At 36.0% G+C, this 19,605-nt stretch overlaps 1 protein-coding gene across 1 annotated transcript; it reads left to right on the forward strand.

The window, feature by feature from the left end:
* Positions 1-270: 270 nt before the first annotated feature.
* On the forward strand, positions 271-17,617 carry KLF5 (Kruppel like factor 5). Its single transcript, XM_026061969.1, has 3 exons — positions 271-1,144; positions 2,318-2,377; positions 15,691-17,617. The coding sequence occupies exons 1-3, from the start codon at positions 286-288 to the stop codon at positions 15,867-15,869; spliced, it is 1,098 nt and encodes a 365-aa protein (XP_025917754.1). The 5' UTR covers positions 271-285; the 3' UTR covers positions 15,870-17,617.
* The last annotated feature ends 1,988 nt before the right edge of the window (positions 17,618-19,605 follow it).

Consider the following 19,605-nt stretch of genomic DNA (forward strand, 5'->3'; position numbering starts at 1 on the left):
TCATACGCTAAAACATTCGCTCAATCTTAATATTTGTTCTGCATTAACAACTTGCGCCATATTTTATCTTCTTATTTTTGATGTTTTTGATCAGCATGCCAATTATAAAAGACAGTTTTTCATTCGTGTGAATTGTTTAAAATTTCCTTTATGGGTGACTAGCAGTTGGCTAAACAATATTGTTTGTTATATTCAAAGTCTCACGTGACTTGCATGCCATCTTGTTTGTTAGCTGATAACAAATCATGTGGATTATCTGTTTTGTTTTTATAGACAAGATGTGAAATGGAGAAATATCTGGCACCTCAGCTTCCACCCGTTCCTGTCATCCCTGAACATAAAAAATACAGAAGAGACAGTGCCTCAGTTGTAGACCAGTTTTTCACTGACAGTGAAGGGTTGCCTTACAGTATCAACATGAATGTCTTCCTCCCTGACATTAGTCACCTGAGAACTGGCCTGTACAAATCTCAGCGACCATGTGTGACCCACATCAAGACAGAACCAGTCACCATCTTCAGTCACCAGAGTGAAACTACTGCCCCTACCCCTGCCCCTACTCAGGCCCTTCCTGAGTTTACCAGCATCTTCAGCTCTCACCAAACTCCTGATGTGAACAACATTTTTATCAAGCAGGAGCTTCCTACTCCAGATATTCATCTTTCTGTCACACCCCAGCAAGGCCAGTTATATCAGCTCTTGAGCTCACCGGATTTAGATATGCCCAATACTACTACTCAGGCAGCCGTAATGGACTCCCTTAACAATGTTTCCATGCCGTCAGCCATGGCAGGCCTTAACACACTCTCCTCAGCTGTTCCACAGACTGCAATGAAACAGTTCCAGGGCATTCCTCCGTGCACCTACACGATGCCAAACCAGTTTCTTCAACAACAGGCCACTTACTTCCCTCCTTCACCCCCAAGCTCAGAGCCTGGAAGTCCAGATAGACAAGCAGAGATGCTACAGAATTTAACCCCTCCACCATCATACGCCGCAACTATAGCTTCCAAGCTGGCAATTCACAATCCGAATATACCAGCAACACTGCCAATAACTTCCCAGAATATACAACCAGTCAGATACAACAGAAGAAGTAACCCGGATTTGGAGAAAAGACGTATCCACTACTGTGACTATCCCGGTAAGCAGTCCGTTACAGAAAAGCATGTAATCCCAGCTCTTGTAATAAAAAAGTGTGAATAAGCATAGACTAGGTATAAATGGTTCTCTTTCGCTGTAGTCTGCCTGGAGATAATCAATTCCTTTCTTGTTAAAATAAGATTTCTCCTCTTCAATGTCTCATTTTTTGAGATGCTCTTTCAGATTCTTTATCTAATATATTGTACATCAATTTTTTCCTTCATGTCATTTCTTACTCTCTTAAACTCCTAAGCTCATTTTCTCATGTTRCAAAACTTAGACTCTATAGGAAAAAAAAATTACAGCCTTCTCTAATTTAAATCAGTGTGGCTGTCCACCTCATGCTCTCACTTTTCTAATACCAGGGATGGACCAGCAGCTCAATTTGTGCAAAGTGATACATCTCAGTTTGAGTCTGTTGACACTAAAAGAATCATTTCAATTCCTGGTAGCTGAGGCCATGGCTGTATCTTCCGTGTTATGAACAGGGAATTCAGCTGCCTGGAAAAATCCATTAAAGCTGCCTTTGAAAATTGTCTACAGATAAATTCCCTTAAAGCCTATCCTTTTCTTATACTGAACTGGAAGAGAAATCTGATTCTGTCAACTGTTCTTTCAAGTAATATGTGATCCCAKATATAAGCTGTTAACACTGTTCTGAACACATCTAGAAAGTGCTGCATTTAGCTGATCTCTCCCTTAATAAATATAATCATGGATGATATATCATCCACTCAGTGTGCAATATGATAAATGCCTAATGAAAAAGTTATGTACAGTCATGAATAGCAATGGTAATGGTTTGAGCAGATTCTTTAGGAAATTTTGAAAAAGTCYGAGTTGTAGGGTGGACAATTTATGTAACAGGTGTTACTGTATGTGGATTGTAGCAGCTATTGTTTTATATTACATTGCAAGGTAGTGTCTACCAGAAACATATTTTGTTTTCCTATGTAAAGCAACATAATTTTTTTTTCCTGTATAGAGCAATGTCTCCCTAAGAGCTTTCTATATTAAATTATACTTTTAAATGATTATGCTGCCAGAAGGTTGTAAACTTAAATATTTCCAGATAGTACCTCAGCACCGAATGAAGAAGTTTAAATTTAATCTGGAGCATTCCTGTTCTCAATCCTGATATGTTTGTCTTCCTTTTTATTTTCTTTTGTTTTAGGCTGCACAAAAGTTTATACAAAGTCTTCTCACTTAAAAGCGCACCTGAGAACTCACACTGGTATGTACTCACTCTCTCAATGTCTCTTGTTCATTAATGGGTTGTTTATCTTTTGAAAAAGCAAGTGTGTTTGATTTGCCATCTTTTCCCTGTTTTTTACAGAATGGTGTGGGTTCAGGCTGGCAGTTTAGTTAAGAAAGCTTTCTGGTTTGGTCGATAAAAAGTAAAATTGCTTTTATTGTTAAGGCAATTTTGTTAAACCTTTTACAATACACAATTAAAAATAATTACAAACAAAAATGGTGAAATTTTCAAACTTAAAATGCTTCGAAGTAAAAATAAATTTTTTTCTCCYTGCAGATACTGAAATAAGCATAGTAAACATGTTACCATTTTCAAGATCTGTCAAAATAAGTAGAATTTTCTGTTTTGGGCTTTCATGTTGACCTGTTAGAATTATTTAATCTTATAATTTTTCAGAAATTCCCAAGGTATCTCCAGTTGCTTTGTCCTTAGCATTAAATGTGCAATTTTTTTACAGTAAGTTGTTTTATACTGAAAAAAAATCATTTCAATTTCTTATTGGTGAAAGACATTAAAATGGATGAAATGAAAATGAAAAGTGTTAGTGTGTAACATTTGTTTTTGTACCTTGATCAAATTCTGCCTGCAGCTATAGACACAGACCCAGTTTATGGGCCTGCATTGAGCTAAACTCAGGACAGAGCTTTGCTTATACATGCATACAGTGACCATATATTCGAAGCACAGCTATTAGGGGAACCAGTCTGTTCAAAATTGTAGATCAGCTTCAGCAGAAGGAATGAAAAGAGACGGAGATGATGGGAGAAATACATAACTCCCCAACAGCATACTTTTAAATTGTTAGGACAGTTCTTTACTGGGATCTTAATAAAAAATCTATCATGCTAAATCTTTACAGTAAAAAGCACATGACTTTTTTGTAAAGAAATCAAATGAGGAGACTACTATTCTTGTTCTTAAAACTGAGAATGAAGTCAAACTCCTTTTATATGTGAATCTCAATTCTAAGCAATACAAGAGTCGCGTTTCAAGCAATTCACTTATTGAAATAGGCTGTCAGCTCTATGGTGGTGCCGTTCAAGTAGTGGGGTTTCACCTAAGTTTAAACCAAAAGTCAAAACAAAACTTAACATGAGCTATGATCTAGCAAAATGTGTTTCACTATCTCTGTGGAAACAAAGTCTTGTATTCAGCAGCTACTTTGAATGGATCCTTGGATTATCGTAAATAAACTGAGTATCTGTAGGCTAAATATTACTATGGAAATTCTGTTTTGATAAATGAAACAGTTATCTCTGTTGCAGTCACAGTAAAAATTAAAAACAACTGTACAGAGATTATTACTTTACATTAGCAATAGGCTGAACAAGAATGCTGTTACAAATATTTTGCGATATATATCATCACTCATTATCAGCTAGCTTAATAGGAATGGAATATTTTCATGAGGCTATAAACTTGACTGACATCACAGAATGTAACACCATTGCTCTTTAATAAATAATCTGTAAGGTAAAGTGGGTGCAATTTCCACTCACACGTTTTAGCCAGCAATTAAATATCAGTTTAAAATATCTTGCTTGCTATTACACAATGACTGTAGGAAGAGAGATAAAAACAAAGCTTTACTCTAAAAATGAATGTTACTTAGTCATTGTTTGAAATCCATGCTTTTACTTTTTAAAATCAGTTTGTACCTGTTTTCTATCTTGAATAGTGATGACTGTAAGGTTTATAAAGTTGCTGCTTGTGTGCACAGAAATATGTATCAATCACATCACTAATGTATATTGCTTAGGGTCAATAATGTTTATTGTTGATTTCACTTTTTTACATATAGATATTTGACCTTAGAAATGTGGCTAAATGTGCAAAGGTCAGAGAAGCTGATGTATTCATGGAAACAAGAATGTTGKTTTAGATAAAAATCTAGTGAACTTAAGCAAGTCTGTAATACAAAGGGTCTTCTGGGGAGGTGAATGAAGGGATAAACTGTCTAAAGCTTTAACATGCAAGAATGTGAGTCCATATCCTGTTACCTGCATTATTTCAGAGTTTGGATTAGTTTAACTCTGCTGTATATTCATTTAATACTTGAAGATTTCCAGTACAGATTAAAATCTCCGTCTTTACATACACTTGAAATATGTCTTAATACAAGTAAGATTGCTCACATACCCAGTACCACATAAATCAATTAACTGAATATTAACGTAAATGGACACAATCCCAGGGAAACCCATGAAGTTACACTGGGGGCCTAGTTTCTTCAGGAGTGAACAGGAATTTTACTATTGATCTGAAAAGAGAAGGACTTGATACTGAGGGCTATGTTTGTGTGTGTTTTTGTCTGTACACAGTCCACTCTCCGTGCACCCCATCCYCCCAAACTATGAATTCATACAGCGCTATTGAGCTTTGATTCCTTAAAAAAAAAAAAAAAGTTTATGAAGCCTTTACCTTCAAAGTCTGAAGTGTCACGTAATCCATTTTAATAAAGTTGTGTGTGATATTCTTTCAAATCCCTTCAGGGATAGCAGACCTGTTTATCTGGCTAAACCCGTTCTTTAGTAATCATGGACCACTGAAGTTGTTTTCTCCTTATTCTTAGTTTCTTAACAATACCTTTTAAAATTGGCTGCAGTCTCTCTCTCATCCCAACCAGTCCCCGCCCTTCTCAGCAATCTGTCATCTTAAAATAAAAAAGCCTGCAGCAAAGTTTGTCTGCCATTAAAAGTCAAGACAGACCTTATGGTTTTCCTTTTGTATTGGAAAATCTCAGCCTTTATACAGTATTTATTTAGCAGTCTTTCTCTTCTGAATGGCTTTGACTGAGTTTAATAGATGTTCTTTGAGAACAAACTTAAGGGAAATGTTATTTTTGAAAGATGGAATGTAGGCTATAGTCTTTTTCCAAATTCAAATATGAACACCTTGTCAGACTTTATAAATTACATTTAAATAAAACAGTAAGAAAAGGACAAGAGGAAAATGTTTTGCATTTTTCTTCTTAGGTGTTTCTAAGGTGTTTACCTTACACTAAATCAGATAGTATAAGTTGGTTCTGATTTAATGGAATTATGCCTGGGCTGCATATTCATGCTTTTGCTGTTGATTTGGAATTGAATACTCACTAAAGAACTAAGCAAGTTTAATGTATTTGTTCTAGTCCCTGAAGGAGGCATCCATTTTTCTTTCACTAGAGATTGCTTTAGTGTTTTTAAATTATGAATTTTAATTGTTGATAAACTAGTAATCCAAAAATTTAACACAAACAGCCAACCTGCTGCTGCAAAGGTACACGACATTTTATATCCATCTCTATGCAGTTCTGGAGCAGATATACAGTACATTTGGGTAATATCTTAAAGCCCTTCAGTATGGTATCTTAACTTGGGACAAGTTATTCCTGAAACAGGTAAAATGATATTCAATATGCTAAAGTGTTTGTTGGAGCATCTTTCAAAATAGATTGGATTTTTTTACTTCTTGTATCAGGGATTTTCTTCTAAAATAATTTTAACCTATTAGTCACAGAACAAGTTTAGTTTCATAACTTGTTTTGTGCAACTAGTGTATATAATGTGTGGAGTTTCTTATGCATCTATTGCAGGCTGCTCCACGGTGAAGTTACCTTAAAGTACAGGCATGACAGCTTTGTATACAACTTGAAAAACATGTTGAATGTCAGTGAAAAGCAGTTAATTGTGTGCTGTAGATAAACATCTTTAGCTTCCTTTTGTGATATCTGAATATATATGTATATGTCAAAATTTTTTTTTTTTAGAAACAGCAGTCCTATAACTTCTCCTGTTATGCTTCTTTATATGTAAACATTTTGGACTGTTAAAGTGGAGCCTTTATATGTAAGTACCTGGAATATCCTACCTGTAAACTGCAGAAGAGCTGTTGGCTCCAGGGTGTTTATTTTATTTTTTTTTTTATTTTTAATTTCTGTGAACAGCTKCACACTTCAGAATTGTGTATGGTTTTAAGAAGAAAACCTATCATTGTTTAGAACACATCAGGGCACACACACTGAGGACGTTTTCCAGCTGCATATTGGTTTTCTGTATACAGAGTCTTTGTACAGGCATGTTCTCTGATCACATGGTGGGTTTGCCATTAATAGTTTCTAACATTAACTGCAGAACTATTTCATCTCTATCTATAGATCTAGTTAGTATTTGGTGATGGGAAGTGGAAGCCGAGATAACTCAAGAGAAATGGCATTTCTCTGAATGAGATGCACTCAAAATACTTCCACCATCCCTAATTATTTCAAATGTTTATGTAGGCATGGGACAGCTGCTAACTTGTGCAGCTCCTCAAGGTGTTAACATTTTATTTTAATTTAGATCTCTGTCTCAATAGATCCAGAATTAGACTGTGATGGTCGCTCAGAATTAGAACCAGTCGTGTGCAATAGACTTTAGCAGTCCTTCGGACTTTGTGCTTTGAATTTACCATAGCTGTATATATATATGTGTGTGTGTATTACAGGTGGTTCCAAATAGACTTGCCCAGGAATTCAGGATGCCTATTATATGCCTGTTGTTCAGAAGGAAAGAGAAGTGGGAGTGGACTCCTACTGAAAAAAAGCACCTCACAAAAACATGTATTGATTCAAATCATCCCAGAGAATTAAGGGAAGGATTTTGCTCATGTTGTACTAATGGGGAACTGAGGCCCCAGAAGATTCCGCCTTGCTCATGGTTGCAGTATTCTGTGTATGTAGCAAACCTGATCCTGGAAAAATCTTTGGATCATGAAAATAGCTATTAAGTAATGTTTCCCTAAAGATTCGGTTTCTTTAACCTGTTAAATGAGTCAGTTGCACAGATTCTACTTTAAGGAGATGTCTGTAAATGCCATCATTGATAGACTAGAATAAGGAAGAATGGAGTAGAGTTAAATAAAAATGTTGTGAAAGTGCATTAAAGTGCAGTGTTGCTAGACTGCTGGAGAGTATCTTGGTATCTTTTATTTATGAATTCTGCTCAATCCATTAGTTGCCTGTGTGAGAAATGGAAGTACATTATTTTTCTGTGCAAACCACAGTTTGAGGGAAAATAATGCATTTTCAAACCTTTCATGAATGATTRCAGACCTTTGCATTAATTGATTTGGTTCTTTATCTCTAGTCATTGCCTAAATGAAACAAGTTTGAATGTGTTGCACTTCTTTGGATAAAGTCTTAGCAATATAGGCCTAAGTTTTAATCAAATATTACTTCATGGTGCAGTGTCTGGTGTTCAGTTTTTATAAAACAGTAATTAAATTCCAGGGTGTCAGATGAGGGGTAGTCTTGTTAGATTTTAGATACTTAAAAGCCTGATACCCTGATATTTTCTTTTTGATTAAAAGCTTAGAAAGTCTCTCTAAGCATGAAAGCTTAAAAAAATGTTTTTTTCTGTCAATTGCTCCCTGAGAGGATTAAACTTCAGTTCCAGGATATTTGATTCCTGATAAGGAAACTGTTGACCTAAGAGACTGGCTTTAAATATAGTTCATTTTGAGACTGCCCTACATACACTAGTATAGTCCAAGATTCACAGCAATTGCCAGTGATTAAAACTTTCCATTATTTGATTAGACATTCTGTATTGTAATTAATTTCTGAGCTTGACTCGGACAATTGACTCTCCTCTGGTTCCATGGAATATATTCTGAGTAGACTGTTGTTTGTTGTTTGTTAGATGACCTGCACCTCCCATTGGTGAAAGATTAGAAACATTTAAGTAATGTCCTAGTTTAGTCTGAGTATCTTGGTAGCAGCATTCCTGTTCTGTCAGACTGCATTATTTATATTCAGTGATCTCTAACAACTCAGATTAAGGACATATTAAAACCTTTAATTTTGGCAAGTGTACAGTGCTTTGCTTTTAGTTCAAGCAGACTTTAATGTATTGCTTTTTAGTTTTTGTGTTCATACAGTAGATGGAAATCTTGAAGTCTACAATACATGTTTAATAAATTCCATTTTAAGAGCACCTCTTATCTGACTGTACAAGAGCCAGTGTTATTGGTATGAGAGCTAAAGAGCTGTTCTTGCACCACAGGCATGGATGAGGAAATGTATTCTTCAACACAGAACTTGTAGACACAGCCATGCACCCCAGATGGCATGGATTTCTTATAAATCTACTTAAAAAATTTCCTTTCCTCTTTGTTTGTATATCTCCTTGAAGAGAGACCACCTCTGTTAAGACAGAATGTTATGCCAGAAAGAAAATAAACCATTTCACAGGCCAGTCAAGATTCCCCTGTAATCCTTGAACTGCGTAAGACAACACTTAGCAAAATAAGAGTGCTTCAAGCATTGGCGGAAGCTTTGAGAAGATAATGCCTTCTGCGTGTCTGTAGTCAGAAAGTGAACGATGCCGAACTTTTTAACTGCCCTCTTTGCTTGCCAAACCATCATTTCTTTTTTCCTGTTCACACTTTTCTTAGAAAGAGATCAAATACTACTTAATTTATCAATGATTAGACATACAAAGTGCAACGCTCTGTTAGAGGATTCCTTAAAACGCTGTTTGGTTGTGAAATAGTACTTAATAGTCACCCTCTAGTCAGCACTAGACTTAGGCATAGACTTTTTTTATATCTTTTTAATGCGCAGTATATGTTATGCATTCTTATCACTGGTGGCCTGGTGGACTTGATACTCAATTTATTTCCTCACTTTTATTTACTCACAAAATAAGCTTGACTTACTTTGACCTATTCCAGTGCACCAAACAGCTTTTAAGCAGCTGAGGGGCTCATTATTTTGAAATTTCAGCTTTCCATTCTTTCTCCAAAAAAAAACTGTCCTAAAAAAGGCAGAAAAACAAACTGCTTTTAACAATAACTACAATGCTTAGTCAATGACAGAATGGAGCTCTAATATTAGGTAAACTTTCAGAGCTAAAAGCTTGTTTTGAATGAGTTAGACATATACCCAAGCAACTATTTTCAATTCCAGTCAATCTAAAAGGGATTGGAGTTTAAAACTGTGATGCTGTAACCTAGAGGAAAGCTATTTCAGGCAAACTAGAACAGGGAAAAAACATCTAATTTGTTATTTTTTTCAAATCTTTGAGATTATAGCATGGCAGGGACCTAAGACAACTGATTTTAAGATGTGAAAAACTTGAAAACAAATACACCGAAAACTTTTAGAGACCATAAATCTTTCTAATAATCTGTTTTAAAACTGAACCTACCATAGGTAACTACTGCTAAGATTACTATTGTGCAGTAACTTCTGCTTTTCCTCCCAGCTTTCTGTCACACCTAGCTGAACGTTTTTTAAGGCCAGACGCTTGCCACTAGGGAAATAATTCCAAAGAAGCAAACTGTTTAATGTTAGTATATTGATTGTTTTGAAATTTTCCCCAGAAGCCAAGCTGGCCTGCTAACCTGCTGCTTGGACTACAGTTACTTATAAGCTGGACTTTCTTTGAGACTAGCTTTCTGGTGTTGTCAGACTTGTCAGTCTTCTAGCTCCTGAGAAGGCAGATGCCAGACAGTGATATGGCAAAGAGCAAACCAAAACGTGTTGTCTTTGTTAGTGAAGCAAAAATGGCATGCATGCTTCCGTACAAAACTTCAAAATGGATTCTTTCCCCACCCCCTTCTCCAACCTCAGGTGAAAAGACTTTCCAACAAAACAAGAAGGGAAATTTCATCTTCTAGACAGCTATGATACATACTGTCTTTTTTTTTTTTTTCCCCCTTATTACTCTATCATGTCTGACACTAGCTTTGAAATGTGCGACCTTTGGTGAAATTCTGGTCCCTTTTTAAGTCACTTTGTAGTCATCATACCTGTACTGTGAGACCTTTGGAACACTTTCGGCATTCCCATATATTTCCATTTAACAAGAATCTGTGTACCTTACTTACAGTTGCAAATGCTTAAACAGTTCTCTTATGCTCTTTAAAGTACATAGCATTAGGCTATTTGCACATAATGAACACAGCTAATATTAAAATGATGGAAAGAATGAGGGGGAGCCTGTTTACTTTTATACTCTTAGGAGCTATAATCAGATGTCTTCTTTTTGGAGTCTGAAAACAGTGCTGCTTTTTCTTCTTCAAAGAAGCTCCCAGCTCCCAGCTCTGATTGATAGAAATTAAGAGAACTTGCAGACGTTGGCAGTAACCTGATTTTGTCATAACTGTGTTTGGATTTCTGCATATGAATACAGTTGAATACTTTAGATTTGAAAATCTGGACCTCACTGCAACTTTGTACTTAAAGGAGTCCATTCTAGTAGTGAATTGCAGAAATAAAGTCACACCACTCTTTGGTGAAATAAGGAAGCTTGTTTTCTTATTAACCAGGAAATTCATCACTAATCTAAAGGTTTTTAATGACTGTTTTTCTCTGAACAGAACTTTAAATAGAAACATTTTCTTGAACAAGGACTACAGTTATAGGAAGCAGGTGTCTTCAAAACGACCATCAGCCACCACATTGGTGGTTCAGTACCTTAACCAGATGACTATGGCAATGACTGCCAGAGGATAGAATTAATATTAAAAAGACAATCGGTGTATTTTTAAATGATTCAGTCCCACAAAGATATATTAAAATGAGAAGAGCTAACACTGTGTGGCTCACTGGTCCACATAATTCTCTTGTGGTAGCAGCAAGGATCCCAAACCTTGGGATCTGCCTTGGGATCCAAAGTTCATCTATTGAAGTGCCTAATTAGTTTAACATGTTACATGGCACTTCTCTTATAGACATCCAGACATCTTTTTGATATCCTGGCAATCTTCCAGCATTATTATTTCTTTAACAGATGAACAAACTACAAGAAAAATAGTCTCGTTTCAGGTTAAATTCCCTTATTTCTTGCTAGGTGCTTTCTGTAGAAGAAATTCCAAACTAAACATTAGTGCTTGAGACTTCTGTGCTCAAGTACAAACCTGTTTCTCATGCTCTACAAATGTATTTTTTTAAAAACTGGAGAATGGATACATATTAGCAGTTCAAGAACTTAAAATACATTTTGTGATCTATAAGCCTAGCAAAATATTTTAAATCAGTGATATTGGAAGGAGGTTATGCAAAAATCCAATTAAACTTATGAAATCCCTATCCTGTTGAAGTATAATTTAAAGGAAAGCAGTTCTGTTTCCCAGAAGTGCTGTGTATAATATTTCTGGCTTGGGAAGAAAGGGTTGGAGTGTGCTATTTGGCTAGAAATCGGTACCAGCTTCCTCCATGGTGTTTTACTTGAACAGTGTTGACATTCTAACAAATCCCGTGGAAGCTCCCCTGAAGTGGAGGAGTTAGCTGTTTTTTTGCTTTTACAGTGAAATATCTGTTTGATACAGTGATCATGTTCCAGTAACTGAGCTATATTACATTCGTATTTGATGACCAATGGCATTCTTGGTTTAACACCCTATAGAAGTTCTAAAATGCTGGAGGAAACCCGGTATTTCTGAAACTTTACAGCTACTGTATTTCACACAATCATTAAAGTAAACAAATCTTGCATTGCTGTGTAGCCAATGAAAATAGTGGATAAAGGGTTCAGTGTCCCTTGTTGTGTGTACTTTTTTTAATAAATCCTCAACCCTAGATTTCTCAGTGCTTAAAGTCAGCATAGCAAAGAAGTAGAATCACTTAAAAAAAATGTAACAGAAGGCTTTTTTCCCTTGCCACAGGAACTTAGACCAATTTCTTATTTCTGCTAAATGACAAAAAGCATGTGTATGGATTGAGAGAGAGAAAATATTACTGGCTAGTTGTTCTTCTGCTTTCTTTAAAGGAGTGAAAATAATCTCCACCTTCTTTTTCTTGCCCCCCTTCCTCCTTGCCCAAAAGGAAAACATTTGAAATTGATTCAGTTCTTAAATAGAACTTTCCAACGGAAACTAACATTACAAACATAGATATTCAGTATTTTACCCCTAGGATTTATTCAAAATAATCTGGGCCTCTATATTGGCACTAAAAATACATTTTCCAGTTCTCACTGTTAGCCAAAGCAGGGGTTAAAAGCAGCATTTTGGCTTTAATTTCTCACACATAAAAGTAACACTGTTAAAAAAATCTGTGTAAGGCACTGACTTGTTCCCCTCCATGCATCCCCTGAGCACTATTCAGTTTAGCTCAGGTCTGCAGAAGTCAGCCAGAAAGGAGAACCAGCACTTTTCTGCCTGTTCCAGTGTCACACTGTATAGCTTTTCCAGTGAGTAACACTATTGTCCGTGAAGATTCATAATTGTGGCAATGACGTAAGATGAGATGACAACTAAAGTGGGATGAGCTACTGTAGTTTCCAGATAGGTCTCTGGAAACCTGGGTCACCTGGAGTTTGATGGAGGTCTGGCCATTGAACTCAACAGGGTTTGAATTTTACATTAGCTTAGAAGCTTYTGTATCCAACAAGCCACACAGTTCACTGCTGTACTGACTAGTGGTAGTTCATATACTGTCGCTCTTCATACTACACAGTGCTGCTGCTCACAGAATAAAGTTAGAATAGGAGGACAGCAGTTTTGTTTGGACTTAAACAGGGTCAGATATTATCTATGCAGAACAATTTTTGAGATATTTTTTTTCACTGCGATGTAGTGGAAGCCTCGGTGAAATTAGAGATACTTCATATCTCCAGACGCCAAGTTTAGAAACTGATTTAAATCTCATGGGCTCCATTCTGGTCCGTTCCGCTCTACACATTCCTAGTCTTTCTTTTGGTTAGTGTTATTTGTCTACCCTCTTCACCATTTCTCTCATTTCCTATCTAATTCTGCAAAATTTTTAAACAAGTATTTGGAGTATACAGAAGCCTCCCTATATATTTGCTCTCTTTGGGCAGTTAGGATGGGGGGGTTGTCACAAAACTGGGTGTTGACCACTGAGTATTATATGGCAGTTTTAAGTGAAAAGTCTTCAAGGTAGGCAAGAAGCTTTTATAGATTCATCTTATTGAGACTACTCTGTATTTAGGTTTAAAAATTAATTTTAAACAAGATGATAAAAACATTTGATTAAAAGAGTTTAAAGCCAATACAGGGAAAGAGGGGAAAGATGGGAGAAAAAGAAGGACATACCTTGACTTTAAGTTAGATGTTTCGAATGCAAGAGTAACACATTTGTGCAACTTGTACGTGTGTTTTATCATAAAGCATTTTCAGCTGATCTCTCTAGCGCTGTGTGTATGGATCAACAATGCAGTCTTCTGCAGACTTCATTATAGTTAGACCAAATTTCAATACATTAATGATGACAAAAGATCCTCTACTGAATAAAGATCTTAAATGTCATTCTGCCATGAAGACCAAATGTGATATCTCAGCTGGCTTCTCTTATATTAGAAAAGCTTTATGCTTTATGAAATTTTTTAACCTACAGTATGTTTTGTGTGGAGCAAAAAAAAAATCATATATGGTAGATCCATCTTCAATCATTATCAGGCAGACTAAATTCAACTATGACAGAAATTTGTAACAAATTGTGGTCTGATTTATCAGAAATCAAATAGTTTTGGACTCTGTGACAGGTGATTCCAGATCCTAAGTTTGTTTTTCCTAAAGGATGATGTTTCCACTGTGATTTCAATAAATCCTGGTTGTCGTGTATGCAGAGAGGTGGTGGTTGTTTGTCTGATTGTTTGTTTTTTCTTGTGGAAATCTCAGTCCAGTGGTGGATGTGCTGCCAGTATGAAGTCACTTYCCCCGTGTGAGCAAAGGGCTGAGTCTACTTTTAGTAGTGGATGGGAAGTTACTAGTTAGTTGATCAGAAAAAGCAGTAGAAACTCACAGACAAAACCAGTTTTATAATTTCAGCTAAATAAACATGTAGAATCTCTGAAGTACTTTATTGAAGGTTCTCAAATGGTGTTCTGTGTGTAGCTGGTGTAGAACAAACAATCTGATTGCAGGGTACTGGTTTCTGTTTTTTTTTTTTCTCCTGTGCTAATCTGATGATAAAAAAGGGAAAAGTAGCTACTCTGGGGTGCTGTAGGATTGAGACTGTGAGGGTAAAGGTCTGTGACCAAATGGAGAGGGAGAAGATTTGTAAGGCATGTTGGAAAGAATTTTTAGTAAGCTCAGCCTTGGCCTGATTCTGCTGCAGATAAAGGCGCTGCTGAGTGCTTTGCTAAGTTCAATTTTCTTTCTCTTTTTAACTAAATGGGTCAAATTAGTAAACAGCATATAGATAGCAATGGAATATCCCAATTTAAAGGTGTTTTTGTCAACCAGTGTCAACCAATAGCCAATAAATAGGTCATTTACCCTATTCATGTATATGAAGTTTGTTTTTAGGGTGACATAATGTCCACACCAGCTCCTGAGCAGGTGTATGTACACATGTAAAGTTCTGTTTTCACACAGAAGTCATCTTGACTTTGTGGCTTCATGTTTCTTCCATTTCAGCAAACAAATCTATAAATTATAGACATACTTAAAATAACTCATTTACAGTTCTAAAATGGATGAATGCAAGTATTTTGGGTGTTTGTGCCAATGCATTCAAGTCTAGCTGGATACTTTAAAGTTGTATTCAGTGCTTCCTTAAAGTAGCAGGTTTTCAGAAATGCCGTACTCCCCTTATGTCAGTATAGACTAAGGCGAACAGCAAACACTTGGCACCTCTTAAAATATGGCTATTTAAGCACCTATTTCTAGATGTTCAATTCTGAAAACTGGGGTTTTGGGCTTTTTGATGCTTTCTTCTGTATATAGCTAGCCCACACCAGAATACCACAAGATTTTATTGCCCCTGACATTTTTGAAAATATTATCCTAGTTGCATTTGTCACACAGTGTGCAGCTTTATTTACACATCAAAAGCTCTTAAACAGTAATCTTTCTTCCTATTTCAAACTTACTCTTAGAAAAAGTTCAGTATATCTTAATTTACCAGTTTTTAAAAATTGCAAGTGTAAGTTACAAGCTAGTCTGGATTGTTGTGTGAGACTGCTTTCTTCTCTACTCCCTTTCATATTGAGATGAATATGAGGGAGTGTATTGCAATCATCGCATGCATTTTTTTTTTTTTTTTTGCCTCTGTGACTATCTGTATCATAGCCGTCTTTAATTTGGATAAGTAATCAGCTTATGTTTGAAAGTTTCTTAAGTGGTATAATTTTACCAAGGTATTACCACAGATTTGAGAACAAAATTATCTGAAAAAGCAAAGAGGGGACAGGCCTATTAAATATAGCTGTTAATAACTAAGAAATGTCAACTCCTGTTGGGTTGTTTATTCCTCTTTAAACTGAACAAGCAATGTAATTTCAGTATGATCTCACATCAGTTTTCTTCTGAAGAGTGACAGCTGATAGTCTAATGTCTCTGTGTTCTCTGTGTTTCAGGTGAAAAACCATACAAATGCACGTGGGAAGGCTGTGACTGGAGATTCGCTCGTTCGGATGAATTAACGCGCCACTACAGGAAGCATACGGGGGCGAAGCCCTTCCAGTGTGCTGTGTGCAATCGCAGCTTCTCTCGCTCTGACCACCTGGCTCTCCATATGAAGAGACATCAGAACTAAAGCTGGACTTGTCACTGAGGCAGTTTTATATCTATGCAATTTCCTATTGACTCTCAATTCACAACTAAAATTAGTTTAATTTTTGACTATGGATTATCCATTTAAAAGAAATCTCAAAAGAAACTGGAAATGTATATTTTGTATATTTATGCAGAAAAATGGAAGACACTGTATCACAATACCAGAGTGTTCAGTTGTTTGTTTGCTCTCATAATGTATATGGCTTTAGTCAGCAGGTTTCATCTCTTTACAAGTATTATGTCTTGACACATTGCAGCATTATACACTTTTTTTCTGTTGCAGTGTTTTGACCAAAGCACTGTCATTATTGTGACAATGTTTAATAAATGAGTTAATGAGAGGCTGCAGGTGAATGAACGCAGTGGAAAAGCCATGAATTGTAACCCGTCAGGTTTTTACTGGACATATTTAGTACTTGTGGGTTTTTTTAAATGTTAAGTCGTTCTGTGGAAAAATATATAGAAAAATTCATAAACAGCCATAGAACAAAACATTTTGTTCTGTATGTTGCATGTTTGCTATGACAAAGATTTTGTAAATATGCAAATCAGCTTTTTAGGTTTAATACAAAAGTTTTCTAAAAATCATCTGAAAAAAGTGGTTGTTTTGCATTTGATAACACGGCACATTTACAAACAAATTTATTTAAATACCTCTCAAAACAGTACCAACTTAGCTTTATTTTTCTTAAGAGAAATGAGCTAAGCATTCAGATGTTTTGTACCTGTTAACACAAACGGTGTGCACTGAATATTCAAAGCAGGATTTTGTTTTCAGATTGCTCAAAAGGGCAAAACACTTAGAGTGAACTGTAAAGTAAATGTTGGAAGCTTAAATAATGGGGATAGTTACAATATTCAGAATGTTAAACCTCTTACTATAAGCTAAACTTAGTATCACTTTAAAAAGAAGGATTTAGGATACAATTTTCATATACGGACATGTTAAACTGGTTCAGCACCAGTATGATCCAGTTTCATGTGGATATTGCATGTAATTTACTAGAAGGTAAAAGACACCGTAATTTTATTTAAAATTACAGTGCAGTTTAGTTAATCCACTGTTCAGATTGACACACATAGGGCAAAATTTACTGCCAACATAAGTAGTTGAAACTCCATTGAAGTCAATGAAGTGGTGCCCTTTTATGCTGGTGATGACTTTGATCCACAGTGTTCCACCTTGAAATAGTAAATGAAGGGCCAAAGATGAGGTTATACTGTGTAGGATTTGGCCAGGCAACACGAGAAAACCAAACAAACCTAGTAAGTGTCTGGAGTTCATAAGCCGTAATATTAAGCTGTCAACCAAAGGGTAGATTAAGAATCAAAATACCAAAAAAGGGTCTTGCAGGAAAACCTAGCTTTGTTAAAACTGTTGTTTGTCTTTATTTATTTGTGGTATACAATAGACTCTTTTTTTAAGACAATTTTACATATACTTGATAAATTATAGTTTTGTTTGTTATAGTTAGAAATGTTGCTCTTAATGTAAATAGTTGACAAATGATGTAAATAATTTTGTAAGGCTTCAAATGTTTATACGTGGAAACACATGCATAAATTGGTTGCTGTTTTGCTTCTTTTGCCTCCCCCTACCTTATTTTTGTATTGTGGTATTTCCTATGCAAATGATGGAGCAAACAGCTGTATAGTTGTAGAATGTTTTGAGAGAGAATGAAATGGTTTATATATAAAAGACTTTTTTTTTTTTGCAAAATAAAACAAAGTGCCTAATGTGTGTGTGTGCGTGCTCTGTGGCTCTTGACAATGAATGATCTGTGGTTTTGCATTATGAGCTGGAAATCATAGCAATATTAAGCTAAGAATGTATGCTCTTCATATCAGGGGTTGTCTCTTTGGAAAGTACCTAGCACTTCTGCATCCTGCCCTGATGAAAATAATAAATGCAGAGTGATACRTATTACTTTATGGTGCTTTTCTGCCATCAGAACATTAAAAGAAGTATGTGGTAGTCTGGAGGCAATTACAATAGGCCATCCACAGTAGTGTGATAGTAAATAAAAGGTACACATTGGGTGCRTACAAGAAGTACACGAACTTTCTCCCCCATTCAAAATGGATAAAAGCTATTTACACCCAACTACACTGTTGCCCAACAGAATTTTCTCCCCCCACAAAACATTCCTCTGTCGTGTCCTATAAAAACAAAAAGGTCCTGTAGGAGCAGTGTAAGTGCCCTCCACAGCTTGTCTCCATTTCAGCATTCGTCCCTCAGAAGACAGAAGTATAGTTCAATTTAAAAATTCAAGCTAATGTGTACTCTCAGATCTGGGCTTATATCCATGTCCTCACCCTTTCCTCCAAGCTTAAAGAGAACAGACACACAGAGCTTTTTAAAAAAAAAATCAAATTACAACCAATAAACATTTCATTTTAAATTTCATTTGCTATTTCAACTTATAAAAAAGTTAAAAAAAATCAACTGCCAATTTATTCAAAATTTTCTCTAAAATGTAAAAATGTAAACTCTGCCTCCTGAATCCTTTCTTAAAATTTTCAGTTCCTTCGTTACAATCTGTTTTTCCTCAGTTGATTTTTCTATCTTAATTATCCCCTTCCACATCACATAAAACCGGTTCCACGCATTATCCACACACTCCATTTAGAAAATACCTAAGATAGATAGCATTAATAAATTCAACAAAGTCCTAGTTAATTACCAAGAAATTTTGCCTCCATCTAACATAACTCTGTACAACCRCAAATATGAGAGAGATGTTTTGGAGAATATGGAACAATAATTCCTAAAAGCATTACGGTAGCATTATCCGCTTTTTGATCCAGCAATTAGAAAAAGTGCAGAGTTCTTTGGAGTGTTTCTGTTAGGAGGGGAAATTGCCGATGAATTCAGTAACCATTTATGTGCTGTTATTGTAAAAGAGGGTTACCAGAGCTTATTTTTCTGAATGCAGGATAAAGTAATTAACAGCAGTGTGCCAGGATATTCAGAGGTCTGAGCCTGTTTCTCTCAGCCCAAATGACTCATGTTGGATTTGGGATCAGACTAGTGGTGGTTTTAGTAGCTGTTTCTGTTTTTTTGTAGTGAATCTTCACTCACTCTGTGTTTTGTCTCAAGTTTGTAGATGAAGTCAGTTCTAGTTTCTGGGTTTCCCATATTTTTTCACAATGAGAAGCCATTGATTGCATGGTTCGGCCTCCTACGTTACCTCATACTTGTTTTAGATGTTTCTGTTGCTCAGCTACTCGGTTGCATAAGCCCACATAATGGCTTCTTCATTTTAATCCTGAATGAAAGGCCATAATTAGACCCATCTATTTCAGCAACGTGTAACCTAATATAAACAGAAAYATACACAGTAGACCTGTGTACATTATAAAACTAAAAGTAGAGAAGCTTTCTTTACTGACAAGTGCAGGGTATTAATACAAGAGTCCAACATCATGGCTTATCTCAAAATCTGCAAGAAAAAGTAGTGTCACCATAGCCAACACACGGTTCATTTAAAGCACTTAATGCAAAATTCCCCAGGATTCTGAAGCAACTGTCAAATTCTACTCTTAAATTCTCATTCAGCACTCAAATTATCATTCCATATGAAGAGGGGAAATCCAGTTGACTAACTGGCTTTTCTAGTGACCACGTGAACACATTGTTGTCCTCTTTCCTGGGTGCCGAGTTTCTTCCTGTGGTTTTTATATGAGTTTAAGGCCTGTTCCTCCATAATTGCCTC

The sequence above is a fragment of the Apteryx rowi genome, unplaced genomic scaffold (assembly GCF_003343035.1).
Source record: "Apteryx rowi isolate R43461 unplaced genomic scaffold, aptRow1 scaffold_189, whole genome shotgun sequence".
Classification (NCBI taxonomy): Eukaryota; Metazoa; Chordata; class Aves; order Apterygiformes; family Apterygidae; genus Apteryx; species Apteryx rowi.

Bases quoted from the DNA above. Each gene is read 5' to 3' on its own strand.
- KLF5 (XM_026061969.1), top strand. From the start codon at position 286: ATGGAGAAATATCTGGCACCTCAGCTTCCACCCGTTCCTGTCATCCCT. The intron at 1,145-2,317 runs GTAAGCAGTCCG...CTTTTGTTTTAG, and splicing joins CCACTACTGTGACTATCCCG to GCTGCACAAAAGTTTATACA. The intron at 2,378-15,690 runs GTATGTACTCAC...TCTGTGTTTCAG, and splicing joins GCACCTGAGAACTCACACTG to GTGAAAAACCATACAAATGC.